Genomic DNA, 14,476 nt, shown 5'->3' with positions numbered 1-14,476 from the left:
GAAGTGTAAAGGGCCACCATGGGTGTAAATGGGTGGAGAATTCAGATTTGGTAGCATTTTACACCTCTTTTGTATTAATTTCTGCATTTTTGCGTGGGGATAACTACCATAATAGTCTATATAACATTTAATACTATTGTCTGTATTTGTTATTCAGTTTCTACTTCATCGTACTTACTGTAGGTATGATAGCTAGCTAGCTAGCTAGATAGATCTATCTTTTGGGTCTCTTCTTAAGCCCTATTGAAGTAGACAAACAATCCTACTAAACTTCCCCCATATTTTCTGATGCTATTGGATGCGCGTATGGGGTGTGTTGAGTTTCTTTCTCTTTAATTCTTGTTATTTCTAGGGTTGGAGCTGGGGGTTTGGTTCAGATGAAGCATATTCTTGTCACCTGTACTTCCTTTAAGGGGATTGTAGTTGACTAGGTTCCATTGAATAATAACATTTATGTGAGATACGTTCTAGTTCAAAATGAATTATTTCATTGGTGGTCTCTGGCCTGTGTTAAACAAGAAGTCAGACTAGATAATCACAATGGTCTCTTCTGACCTTGAAATCTATGAATCACTTAATTTTCCTTTGTGTCCATTTCCTTTTCTTTAGATGGAGCCTATGGGTGTAACTGAAAAAGAGAATCAAACAGCCATCACAGAATTCATTCTTCTGGGGTTTGGAGACTTCCATGAAATGCAGCCCTTACTCTTCGTGACATTTTTATTCATTTACACCATAACCATGTCCGGCAACATCGTAATTGTTCTGGTGATAGCAGCTGATCACAATCTACATACCCCCATGTACTTCTTCCTGGGTAACTTATCTTTCCTGGAGATCTGCTACACCACCACCATTGTCCCCAAGATGCTAAGAAATTTCCTTACAGTGAGGGAAGTGATTTTATTCATGGGTTGTGTAGCCCAGTTGTACATTTTTGGATCTTTGGCAGTCACTGAGTGCCTCCTTTTATCAGTCATGTCCTATGATCGGTATTTAGCGATATGCCATCCGTTGTCTTATGCATCTGTTATGAACTTTAAGGTTTGCCTTCAGCTAGCAGCTGGTTGTTGGATAACTGGCTTCTTGACTCCTATAGCAATGATGGTCTTGACTTTTACATTGCCTTTCTGTGCTTCCAAGGAGGTTGGCCATTTCTTTTGTGATTTCATGCCTCTGTTAAAACTTTCCTGCACTGACACCCATTTGGTTGAATTTCTGTCTTTCACAGTGTCTGCATGTGTGACCCTGGTCCCATTTCTACTAACCTTGACTTCCTACTATAGGATCATCTTGACCATCCGAAGGATCCCTTCCACAACTGGGAAGAAAAAAGCCTTCTCCACCTGCTCCTCACACCTCCTGGTTGTTTCTATTTTCTATGGCACCATCATTATTGTTTATGGAGCCCCTGTAGGTAACCAGTCACCAGCTTTAAACAAGGCCTTCTCCCTGCTCTATACAGTCATCTCTCCCATGTTCAACCCCATCATCTACAGCCTGAGGAACAAGGAGGTCAAAGGTGCCCTGCGAAAGGTTGGAAGCAAAGTGTTCACGTTCCTAAAGAAGAGCAATATCCCATAAGGTGACTCAAGTGACTGAAATCAGAGAGCAGTTAGCATCTCAGGTGTTCTGGAGGTTCGGTGGAGAGGAGGTCAAGAAGCCCTGAAAAAGTCTGCAGGTATAAGGAATGCTTTCAGAAATTTGATGTCTCTAAAGCAAAATTAGCAATGGATGTTAGCAATCAAGTGTGAATTTAAAAAAAGAGTCAAAATGACCAGCTCATGAAAGAACAACCCATAGGCAAAAGAAATTGACCATCCAATTTATTTGGCAAAACATTCAAAGAAATCAACATATATTCACAAATAACTCAATGGAGGAAAGCAAGAACTCCATTCACAATTACCATTGGATTGGCTCTAATGAACCGCTGCGACATGTCTACATGTCTTTTTCAAGAGACCAGAAACTATCCTATGCATCTCTGAACATTTCCTTCTGTGAATACTACTAATATATTTTTCTTTTTTGAAGCTTTTTATTAAGGCAAAGTTGCAATAAAATCTTAACTTATTACATTATACATTACTTATTCAGGGTCAGGTTAATATTCAAAGAATCGGGCTCAAGATTCTGGCTTGCTGGCTGGGGAGCCCTTCTTCTCACAGAATCATAGAGCCATAGAGTTACAAGGGACCACAAGGGTCATCTAGTCTAACCCTGACTAGCCTCTCTTTGGTGCTTCTCTTGTGTATGTACTTGGTGTGAAAGCTTTTCAATTACAAGCACAATCCATTTTTGACAATATCTCAGTTCCATAGGAGGAGACATCATATTTTTTCCAATATTGTGCAATATAGAGTATTACTGCTATCAATTAAATAAAATAAATTAACGTGTTGTTCTATTTAAAATGTAAAGCCTTTACTGGAGCATTAAGTAAGAAGTCCAGGGGATCTCTGGGAAGCTGGCATTTTGTCATAAAGTGAATCTCTTTAATTACTTCCTCCCAAAATCAGCTAATTCCTATACACAATCACGACATGTGCAAGTATGTTCCCCTTTCCCTGCAACCTGTCCAACAGTGTGACTTCCTAGTAGCAAAAATGTGATGGATCATGACTGGAGTCAAATGCCATACACACATTAATTCATAAGCATTTTCTTTATGAGCTACACAAATTGAAGATGTATATCTTCTTTCCTGTGTACAGACCCACTTATCCAGGTCAATTTCCGCTCAATCCAGGTCCAAATCCCTCTCCCATCATTTTATCTGGGTTGTTTTCTTATTAACATCCTTTTCCAACAAAATTGCATGTATCTTACAGATTAAACATTTTGTTCCAGCTTGCTCCTGATTCAGCTCCTCAAATGTGGTTAAAAGGCTAAATAGACACGGATTGCACAGTAAAATGTTTGACTTGTAAATATTGAAAATACAGGATCTTTATGTTATTTACATTCTTACATAACTTTTGGTTTGATTTCAAATCAGGATTCAGGAACAGCTGTCTGAATTGAGTAATCTCAACTCTTACACACAATGACTGGACTAGATAACCTCTAGTTCTATGATTCTATGAATACTCACTTTGATATATTCGAGGGATAAATTCCTGATTATGAATGAAAGCCGGTAAGGGAGGGCCTTGGCCTCGGCAACAGAAATTTAAAACAAATTTGGAATTTTTCCAAAGCTGCTAAGGTAGTCTACATGAATGGGTGATTTTTAAAAAATGTTGATGACCTAAATTTCTTTTTAACCCAACAATTACTATAAATAGCTATATTTGTGCTCCAGCCTTGTTTGATTTTTGCCCAGTATTTGGCTGGTCTATTCTTAGCCCAGATGATCATGTCTTAGAAAAGGTAATCCACCCTCTTTGTAGGTTTATACAGAACTTTAGAACTCCCCCTTTGTCTTTTATGTTTCCATATGAATTTTAATAGCGCAACCTGCCATCTTTTTAATGTCATGTCAGGCATACCAACAGGGATGTACTGAAACAAAAATAATAACTTATGGGGGGGAACATTCTTCATTACTGAAGCTGCCCTGCCTAGCCAAAAAAATTCATATTTGTTCAATTCCTGCAAATCTTTTATTATTTTATTCCATAGTGGAGGGTAATTTGCCTTAAACTGATTTTTATGTTTCTCCTCAGTTATTTATTCTTAAATTCTTTAAAGGCATGTTTAGCCATTTAAATGTATGTAGCTGACAACAGTTGGTTTTGACCCTTTCAGGAATATTCATTCCTAAATTTTCAGATTTCTCAGAGTTTATTTTGAAGACTGATATCTGATCAATTTCCAAAGTCATCTTTAACAAGGCTTCTGGATCATCCTGCAAATATAAGACATGGGCAGCATACAGAGCTATTTTGTGTTCTATACCAGAAGATGCTTTGATATCTGTTACCAAGGGGCTATTTCTCACATTTATTGCAAATGGCTCTATTGCCAATGCAAACAATATGGGGGTAAGAGGCAATCTGGTCTTGTACCCATAACCAATTAAAAGGTGGGGACTGATGACGATTAACCAAATCAGGTTGAATATACAGGACTAATATGCCCTTAGAAAACTGATTTCCAAAACCATATCTTACCAAAATATGCCCGAGATACTCCCACTCCAGACCATCAAAGGCTTTCTCGGCAATTCTTCTTTTCTTTTACCCCTCCCCGCAACTTTAGAAACTTTATCTGTGATGATTTTATGTTTTCTTCTAGGTCATTGATAAAAATGTTAAATAGTGTAGGGCTAAGGAGTGATCACTCTGGGGACCCCACGAGAAACACTCCCACTAGATGACAATTCCCCATTTACAGGTACACTTTGATTCCTACCTATCAGCCAATTTTCAATCAATTTCTGTGCCAGCTTAATTTTATATTATTCTAGTTTTTTAATCAAAATGTCTTGCAGTACCAAGTCAAACTCTTTAGAAAAGTCTAAGTATATTACATCGACAATATTACTTTTATTAACCAAACACTTTATACACACACACAAATATCAAGTTAGCTTGACTGTATCTATTTGCCATAAAGCCATGTAAATTAGCATTTGATTACATTACCCTCCTTTAAGTCTTTATTAATTGAGACTCATTTCAATCACTTCATTATCTTGCCTGAGATTGGTCATGTTGATTGGCCTATAATCACCCGGGACATCCTGTTTACCCACTTAAAATTTGGCACAACATTAGCTTTATTCTAATCTTCTAGCACTCACCCAGTGCTCTGAGACTTACTGAAAATAAATATTAAGAGTCCTAAAAGTACCTCAGCCAGCTCTTTTAAAACTCTTGGATGCAAGTTATCAGGACGTGCTGATTAAAAATGTCTAACTTTAGTAGCTGCTGTTTAACATCCTCCTGAAATACTAGTGGAAGAGAAAGAGTTTTTTCATGGCCATATGAAAAGAGTATATCATGTGTTTTCCCCAAACAGAGAACAGAAATATTTATTGAACACTTTTGCACTTTCTGCATTATTTATTATAATTATAGCTTTTCTATCTAGAAAGAGACAATATCTTTTTGTTCCTAATAATTAACAAACAAACAAACAAACAAACAAACAAACAAACAAACAAACAACTAGTATTGTCCTAAACTCGACTGGCCAAATATTTCTCATTGTGTCCCTTATCTTCCCATATTAATTTTATACAATTCCTTACTTCTGATTTATACCCAATGCTATCAACTTCCCCTTTCTTTTGTTTGTTATATATTATTTTTAATTTTTAATTTTTATAACTCCCTTCACTTCCGCTGTAAACCAGGTCAGTTTTTAACTGGTATGGCCTTCTTCCTTGAAGTTCTATGACATCATTTAAGTTCCCACTACTGGAAAACAAGGTTTATATTGTAAACATAAGAAGGGGTGCTCGAGTGTGAAAGATGGACTTCAAAGCAGTTAAGAAAGTTAGAAACCTAACTTCTATTGAAATTCAGTAAGTTTTGGGCAATTAATTCCCATGGGCTGCTTTGAAAATGGCAGCTTGATCTAGATCTAACAACCAATGAGAGTTGGGAACCTAAATCCTTTGGGCGTAATTAACAATGGGAGCATACACAGAGATCCTGCTAAGTGACACTGAAACCTAGCATCTCAGAATCTTCAGCATAAAACAAGTTGCCTCCTCCCACTTGAGCTCATCTGTGAGTGAATAGCCAGTTGTTATAGTAATTCAGGAAAGCTGTAAAACAAATACACAGTGACGTACACTATAAGGAATTGTTTCATTTGGGTTTAAGATAGGATGCAGGTGTCCACCTTCAATTGAAAGAGAAAAGGAGTGGGCTGTCCTTTGAAAATCTATAACTTAATCCTTTTGCCTCATATTCAATTATATCAATGACCTTCAGACATTTTATTTAATTTTTTGGTCCTTTGGATTACAATTCTACTAAATCCATGGTGTTTCAAAACCACTTAACATCCTTCTTAATGCCTTTCCCATTGCTTCCTTCACCTCTTTGTTTCTTAGAGTGTAAATGAAAGGGTTTAATAGCGGAGTTACAACAGTGTTAAAGATATTGATTGTTTTGTTCAAATCCAATGAGTTCTGTGCAGAAGGCTTGACATACAGAAAAATGGTGGAGCCGTACCAGATAGTTACAACGGTGAGGTGGGCAGAGCAAGTGGAAAAGGCCTTTTGCCGGCCTTGAGATGATGGGATTCTCAAGATGGTGGAGATGATGTGAATGTAGGAGACCAGGGTTATCACGCATGAGATCACAACAACAATGATTGAGACAATGAACGTTGCAAGCTCAACGAAGCGTGTGTCTGTGCAGGAGAGCGCTATCAAGGCATCAATGTCACAAAGGAAATGATTGATAACTTTAGGGCCACAGAAGGACAATCTGGATATTAGAGCTGCCAGCACAGAGATAGCCAGGAATCCAAACTGCCAAGAGAGGAGGGCCAGATGAACAGAGAAAGTTCTGTTCATGAGGGAGCTGTAGCAATGGGTGGCATATGGCCAGATAGCGGTCATAGGCCATGACGGCCAGGAGGAAACATTCTGTGGAGCCCATGGAGAGGAGAAAAAACAATTGAAGGAGGCAAACAGTGAATGAAATGGTTTGGCTTGTGCGCAGCATGATGCCAATGGCCTTGGGGACACATGCTGTGGTGTACCAGATCTCCAGGAAGGAGAGATTGCAGAGGAAGAAATACATGGGCGTGTGCAGGCGTGGGTGGATCCTCACTAGGGCTATGATGGACATATTCCCTATGATGGTTAGGAAGTACATAACTGAAAACACCACAATAAGGAATATCTGAAAATACCAAGTGCCGGGAAAGCCCAGGAGGATGAACTCCTGCATGCTGGTTTGGTTTCTTATTTCTGTCCCAGCCATGACATCCATCTGTAAAGACATGAGAGATCATAAGACATTTAAACATGTTGAATACATGCTTGGATGTGCTAAAGTGCAGACTCCAGAAATCTGGGACTAAAGCTAATAGAAGATAAGGGAAAATGGATGCTACTCAACATCGTCCTTCCTTGTGCAACATTCCACCTCCACAATAGATATGAGAGCTCCACTCAACAGTCCTCTAAGGCCCACGAGGGTGCAGTGGGTGGCTGACAATATGGTATCTTTTCTGTCTTGATGATCTAGCCCATCCACCCCATTCCACTCACCCCTGAGAAAGCCTCAGGATTTGGCCCATTCTCTTGGCTCATTCTCTTCATGCCTCACCTTGACAATAATTTTGCTCTCTGCTCAGGACAGAGTAGGCATTTTTTTCACAAGTCCCATTGAAAGTTCTAGGATTTCTACTCCTAAGTCACATACACTCTTCTGACTTTCAGTGGCACTTATGTCACTTAGGCCTAGAGCTTGTAATTTTTTTTTTTTTTTACAAAACTGTTTCCCGTTGAAAAATTCCAATTTGTTAAAACTGAAATATTTACATAAGAACATAAGAATGGCCAGACTCTGTCAGACCAAAGATCCATGTAGCCCAGTATCCTGTCTTCCGACATTGGCCAATGCCAGGTGCCCCAGAGGGGATGAACAGAATAGGCAATCACCAAGTGATCCATCCTCTGCTGCCCACTCCCAGCCTATCACAACCAGAGGCTAGGGACACCATCCCTGCCCATCTTGGATAATAGTCATTGATGGACCTATCCTCCATGAATTTATCTAGTTCTTTTTTTAACCGTGTTATAGCGTTGGCCTTCACAACATCCTCTGGCAAGCATATCAAGGAAACATATCGGGTTTAGCTGAAAATTTCATCAGGATGGTTTCTCAGTTCCAGCATGGAATTTCTGATCAAAATGAAAACCTGAAAAAGAAATTAGCTCTCTAGCCTAGTGGTTAGGGCACTTGTTTGGGATGTAGATTTTATGTTGTCTGGATTGGCTCACTAACATGAGGGCCAAAATCAGGGCAGACTGTGACCAACCAGGACACAAACCCCCAACTGGTTGTGTGTTCTATACTTAGATTTCTCCAACCAATTATCAAGCATGAGCACCTCAAGCATTATTACAGCCTTACCATGGAGTCACAGACAGTCCCCTTGCACACTCCAGTCTTTCTTGCCACCCAGTCCAGCTTGCCTTACACCAAAAATCACAATAATATTCAGGTAACTCCCGGTCCCAAAGGATCAGTCACTTACCCAAGGTCAATTGCACCTTAGATCTCACACCAAAGACAACACTTGTAGCCAATCCTATAATAAACTAACTATATATGTATTAACTAGGAAAAAGAAATAAGAGAATTATTTAAAAGGTTAAGGCAGATAAACATACACTCCAAATGAGTTACAGTCCTAGGTTTCAAAAGGAGATAGAAGCTGCTGTAATATGTCAGCTTTCTATGCCCTTTAGGGCAGTGGTTCTCAAAGCCGGTCTGCCGCTTGTTCAGGGAAAGCCCCTGGCAGGCCGGGCCGGTTTGTTTACCTGCCGCGTCTGCAGGTTCAGCCGATCACGGCTCCCACTGGCCGTGGTTTGCTGCTCCAGGCCAATGGGGGCTGCAGGAAGGGCGGCCAGCACATCCCTCGGCCCACACCGCTTCCCGCAGCCCGCATTGACCTGGAGCGGCGAACCGGGGCCAGTGGGAGCCGCAATCGGCTGAACCTGCAGACGCGGCAGGTAAACAAACTGGCCCGGCCCGCCAGGGGCTTTCCCTGAACAAGCAGCAGACCAACTTTCAGAACCACTGCTTTAGGGCCAACCCAAGGTAAGCAGCTTGGGGATCCCTTGCTTATGTTTAGAAATATTGTCCTCTCCAAATGCCATTCAACATTGTGATCAAGTCCCTTCTGGTCAGGGATTTTTATTCCCTTACTCCAAAGTTCAAACTGTGAGGGAACGAGGCTTTGTGCACCTCTCCTCTTCATGGGTGTGGGGAGAGCAATCAACAAAGTCTTTTGCCCACTGATGTTACACAATGGTTCATCTGGTGTCTACAGGCCTTCTTTTGTTGGGCAGGAAATGACACCTCTTGTGGTAAACTCATAGTTCACACTTGGTAATGCTCCTCTCCTGACTGTGGGGGTTTCCAGATTAATTGCAAACACTTTCATAGTTGCAAAGCAAAGACTTAAATCCTTATAAAATGGGATTCAGATATTATAGGTGAGATTGAAGCATGCAGCAACTCACCAGCATTTCATAAAATCCAAACACTAAATACATTCTTATAAACGTAACATCTATTTGAACAGTGTTAACACCCAGGTGAGCAGACTGGTTTCCAGCTGTGCATTTGTCAGTGTTTAGTGAGGCCTAGGGACCTGGGCAGAAGATAGTATCTGGTCCGCCATTGACACAGTAGGGGACCAAGTTTGATTCTCCCTTTTTTTATATATTGCAATGAAAATAAAGTGTGAAACTGTGACATTTTTCACAAAAGGGAATTCTTGTTTTCTGGCCAGCTCTGCTTAGTCCTTTCTGAGACCTTCACCCCAAATTCTCAGCAATAAGGAACAACATTAGAAACTATCAATTTTGTTTATTATTGATTATGTGTCTTCTGGTTGAATTTTATGGTCCCACCTATGCTTGGGACCTCATTGTGCTAGAAACTGCAACAACATAGCCTAGAAACCATCCCTATTCCAAACAGTTTACAATCCAGAAGACAAACAAGTAGAGACATGCAACAAAGAAACAGCTTCCCAGATGTACAGTGCAATGGCTCTCAGTTTCCCTTTCACATAACAGCCCCCCTCTTCCACTCACCTCCCCTGGGATCAGCTCCATTCAAACATTTCCAGTCTGGGCTAGACCAGAACAATAGTTAGGAATCATGTTCCAAGCCCTGTCCGATACCAAATGCTTAAGAAACAACCTATAACCCACCCCACTATTGCATGTACTTTGCCACATTCTGCAAAGGCCATCTGTCCCTGAGCTGAGAGAAACATCACTTTATAGCAGGAAGAATAAATGGTCGATCATCATTGTAGCCGGGTATTTTCAAAGGGGTTAAGGGAGTCAGGTACCCAGCTGTCGGGAACATTCAGTGGAAGTTGGACGATTAACTCCCTTAGGCTTCTTTGAGAATCCCAACTGCAATGTCCTTCCTCCAGTAGGTTAGTTTGAAATCATCCTCAGACAGATAATAATACTTAGCACTTGTGTAGTTCTTTACAGCTGCAATGTGTAAATAATGGCTATTCATCCACAAAACACACCGGCATGCTAGAGGCCTGACTGAAGGCACAGTGGAGTGAATGGTTGACTAGGCAAGTATCATTGTTCCCATTGTACATCGGGGCAAGTAAGTCAGGGAGGTGAAGTGATTTGTCCAAATCACTTCACCTCCCTGACTTTGTGACAACTGGGCATAGAACATAAGAGTTCATATTCCTACTTCTGTGCCCTCTGCCCTGATCTCAGATATAGACATCCCGAAACTTCCAGCTGCCAGAAGCTGGGACTGGACAACAGGGGATAGATCACTCGGAACTATACTTTTCTGGTTTCAGAGTAGCTTTTTCCACATCCTCGGTCACTAGGTTGCCTCCCTCATTCAGTAAGGGGCCCACACTTTCCTTGACTTTCTTCTTGTTGCTAACATACCTGAAGAAACCCTTCTTGTTACTCTTAACATTTCTTGCTAGCTGCAACTCCAAGTGTGATGTGGCCTTCCTGATTTCACTCCTGCATGCCTGAGCAATATTTTTATACTCCTCCCTGATCATTTGTCCAAGCTTCCACTTCTTGTAAGCTTCTTTTTTGCATTTAAGATCAGCAAGGATTTCACTGTTAAGCCAAGCTGGTCGCCTGTCATATTTACTATTCTTTCTACACATCGGGATGGTTTGTTCCTGCAACCTCAGTAAGGATTCTTTAAAATACAGCCAGCTCTCCTGGACTCCTTTCCCCCTCATGTTATTCTCCCAGGGGATCCTGCCCATCATTTCCCTGAGGGAGTCAAAGTCTGCTTTTCTGAAGTCCAGGGTCTGTATTCTGCTGCTCTCCCTTCTTCCTTGTGTCAGGATCCTGAACTCGACCATCTCATGGTCACTGCCTCCCAGGTTCCCGTCCACTTTTGCTTCCCCTACTAATTCTTCCTGGTTTGTGAGCAACAGGTCTAGAAGAGCTCTGCCCCTAGTTGGTTCCTCCAGCACTTGCACCAGGAAATTGTCCCCTACACTTTCCAAAAACTTCCTGGATTGTCTGTGCACCGCTGTATTGCTCTCCCAGCAGATATCAGGGTGATTAAAGTCTCCCATGAGAACCAGGGCCTGCGATCTAGTAACTTCTGCTAGTTGCCGGAAGAAAGCCTTGTCCACCTCATCCCTCTGGTCTGGTGGTCTATAGCAGACTCCTACCACGACATCACCCTTGTTGCTCACACTTCTAAACTTAATCCAGAGACTCACAGGTTTTTCTGCTGTTTCATACCGGAGCTCTGAGCAGTCATACTCCTCTCTTACATACAATGCAACTCCCCCACCTTTTCTGCCCTGTCTGTCCTTCCTGAACAGTTTATATCCATCCATGACAGTACTTCAGTCATGTGAGTTATCCCACCAAGTCTCTATTATTCCAAATCCTCATGCAATCCTGGATATTTGACCTGTAAATTAGACATATAATCCAGTATATTCTGGACACAGCCACACACCACTGACCCACACAAAATTCACTCATACAGTCAAATTTACACACATCAAATTTACTCCCACTCTCTTGGATGAGGCCGCTGGAGGAGTCCCTATGGCCAGGGTTGCAGAGCGGCAAGAAGGCAGTTCAGCTTGGTGCCTGGCAAGCAGAGGCAGATATGGAACCTCAACCTGGGTTATGTGTCATGTGATGAGCCTGAGGCATAAAAAGCTCAGGCAGAGATGAGACAGGGAGCCAGTGTATCTCAGTGCTTTGAATGTCTCAGGTGTCAATAAATTAACACCACTCAACTCAGAGCCATGAGGCTGAAAATGTCCTTGGGTCTTTCTTCACTTCTACTGTAAGTCTCTGTTCAGAATACTCTGGCCTCTTCCAACCCAGCTGCTTCGCTTCTGGGATGTCGAATCAGAAATGGCTGAAGCAGCATTTGATTCGGGGTTTAGGATGATTAAGAGTTATTGCACACATACAGAGAGAGGGGGCTGCCAACTGGATGTGTCACTGTTCTATTTCAGTATTTGTAGTGATTTGGAACATTCGTTGGCATTTCTTACCTCCTTTTTTCAAGACTTCAGAAGAGCATCAAGAGAAAGAGAGAGAGAGAGAGAGAGAGGGAGGGAGAGAGATGGAAACTGTGCATTTTACAACAGATTGATGTATGGATAGATGATGCCGAGGGAAGGACAGATGGACGTGGATAGATAGGAGAATTAAGAAATTAGAGAGAGGCAACAGAAGAAAGAAAGCTAATATAGATAGACTGGGAGAGAGACATAAGAATGGCCAGACTAGGTCAGACCAAAGGTCCATCTAGCCCAGTATCCTGTTTTCCAACAGCGGCCAATGCCAGGTGCTTCAGAGGGAATGAACAGAACAGGTAATCATCAAGTGATCCATCCCCTGTCGCCCATTCCCAGCTTCTGGCAGACAGACAGACATTAGGTTAAACAGGTGCTGTAACACTCTGATATACGTCGTTCTAATGCTGTCATTTCATTTCCCTGCAGTCTCCTGCTGTGAGTCCCTGTTGGTTTAGGGATCCGAGTCATGGGTTGTGCAGGAAGGAGACGTCTCCACTGTGACCTGGACTTACACCGGTGCTTACCAAACCTTCCGGTGGTGCCAGCAGCTCCCCTGGAGCGGGCTGGCCGCCTGGTGACTGTGAATGCTAGGGAGACAGTCACTGATGGGTGGTTCATGGGTGAGCGAATGGAGGATTTGAAAAACAGCTCTCAGTGAACCACATCCACTGGGAGCTCCGAGCGGCCGTACCTGCGGATGCTCAGGTAAACAAAGCATCTCACGGCCCGCCAGGGGCTTACCCTGAACAAGTCACAGACCAAGTTTGAGAACCCCTGATCTAGATCATTCCTGACAGGTGTTTATCTAACCTGGTCTTAGAAACCACCAATGATGGAGATTCCACAACTTTGCTCGCTAATTTATTCCAGTGGTTGACAACCTGACAGGAGGCTTTTCCTAATGTCAACCTAAATCTCCCTTGCTGCAATTTAAAGTCATTATTTCTGGTCCTGTCCTCAGTGGTTAAGGAGAACAATTTATCACCTTCTTCTTTAAAACCACCTTTTACTGACTTGCAGACTATCATGGCTCCCCTCCGTCTCTTCTCCAGATGAAACACACAATTATTTCTCTCTCTCCTCAGAGATCATGTTCTCTAGACCTTGTTGCTGCCCCCTGGACTTTATCCACATTTTTCCTGAAGTGTGGTGCTCAGAATTGGTCACAATACTCCAGTGGAGGCCTTATCAGGGCTGAGTAGAGTGGAAGAATGACTTCTCTTGCTTACAGCACTCCAGCTAATATCTTCCAGAATGATGTTTACTTTTTCTGCAACTGTATTACATTGCTGATAAATATTTATTTTGTGATCCACTATAATTCCCAGATTCTTTTCTGCAGTACTCCTTCCTAGGCACTCATTTCACATTTTGTATTTGTGCAATTGATTCCAAATGGAGTACTTGGTATTTACCCTTATCAAATTTCATCCTATTTAATTCAGAACACTTCTCCAGTTTGTCAAGATCTGAACTCTAATTCTGTCCTCCAAAGTGCTAGCTACCCCTCACAGCTTGGTATCCTTTGCAAACTTTATAAAGGTACTCTCTGTGCCATTTTCCAAACCGTTTATGAAGATACTGAATAGAATGAGACCCAGGACAGATGCCTTTGTCATATGCCCTAATAACGCGACTGTGAACCATATTTGATAACTATTCCCTGAGTACAGTTTTCCAGCCAGTTGTGCACCTGCCTTACAGTAGGTTTGTCTAGGTCATTGGTTCTCAAACTTGTCTGTGGTTTGTTCAGGGTAATCCCCTGGTGGGCCTTGAGACACTTTGTTTACCTGAGCATCCACAGGTACGGCCACTCGCAGCTGCCAGTGGCCACGGTTCACTGTTCCTGGCCAATGGGAGCTGCGGGAAGTGGTGGCCTGGACCGCGCCGCTTCCCACGGGTCCCATTGGCTGGGAAAGGCGAACCACGGCCACTGGGAGCTGTGATTGGCCATACCTGTCTCAAGGCCCGCCAGGGGATTACCCTGAAGAAGCCATGGACCAAGTTTGAGAACCCCTGGTCTAGGTGATATTTCTCTAGTTTGTTTATGAGAAAGTTATGTGAGACAGTATCAGAAGTCTTACTAAAGTTGAGACTTATCCCATCTACTGCTTTTCCCCTATACACAAGACTTGTTATTCTGTCAAAGAAGGATACTACCTTGGTTTGCCATGATTTTTTCTTGACAAATCCATGTTGACTGTTATTTATTACCTTATTTTCATCTAGGAGATTACAAATAGATTGATTGATTATT

The 14,476-nt window shown here is 42.0% G+C and overlaps 1 protein-coding gene and 1 pseudogene across 1 annotated transcript; one reads left to right on the top strand and one right to left on the bottom strand.

Annotated features, from left to right (window-relative positions):
* Positions 1 to 618: 618 nt before the first annotated feature.
* On the top strand, positions 619 to 1,584 carry LOC135886253 (olfactory receptor 5V1-like). Its single transcript, XM_065414079.1, has one exon. It carries the CDS (start codon positions 619 to 621, stop codon positions 1,582 to 1,584), a length of 966 nt encoding a protein of 321 aa, XP_065270151.1.
* Positions 1,585 to 5,932: 4,348 nt separating this feature from the next.
* Positions 5,933 to 6,893, bottom strand: LOC135886252 (olfactory receptor 6F1-like; annotated as a pseudogene).
* Between the last annotated feature and the right edge of the window lie 7,583 nt (positions 6,894 to 14,476).

Source organism: Emys orbicularis, chromosome 12, assembly GCF_028017835.1.
Source record: "Emys orbicularis isolate rEmyOrb1 chromosome 12, rEmyOrb1.hap1, whole genome shotgun sequence".
NCBI classification, from domain to species: domain Eukaryota; kingdom Metazoa; phylum Chordata; order Testudines; family Emydidae; genus Emys; species Emys orbicularis.
This window is presented reverse-complemented; position numbering and strand designations above follow the sequence as displayed.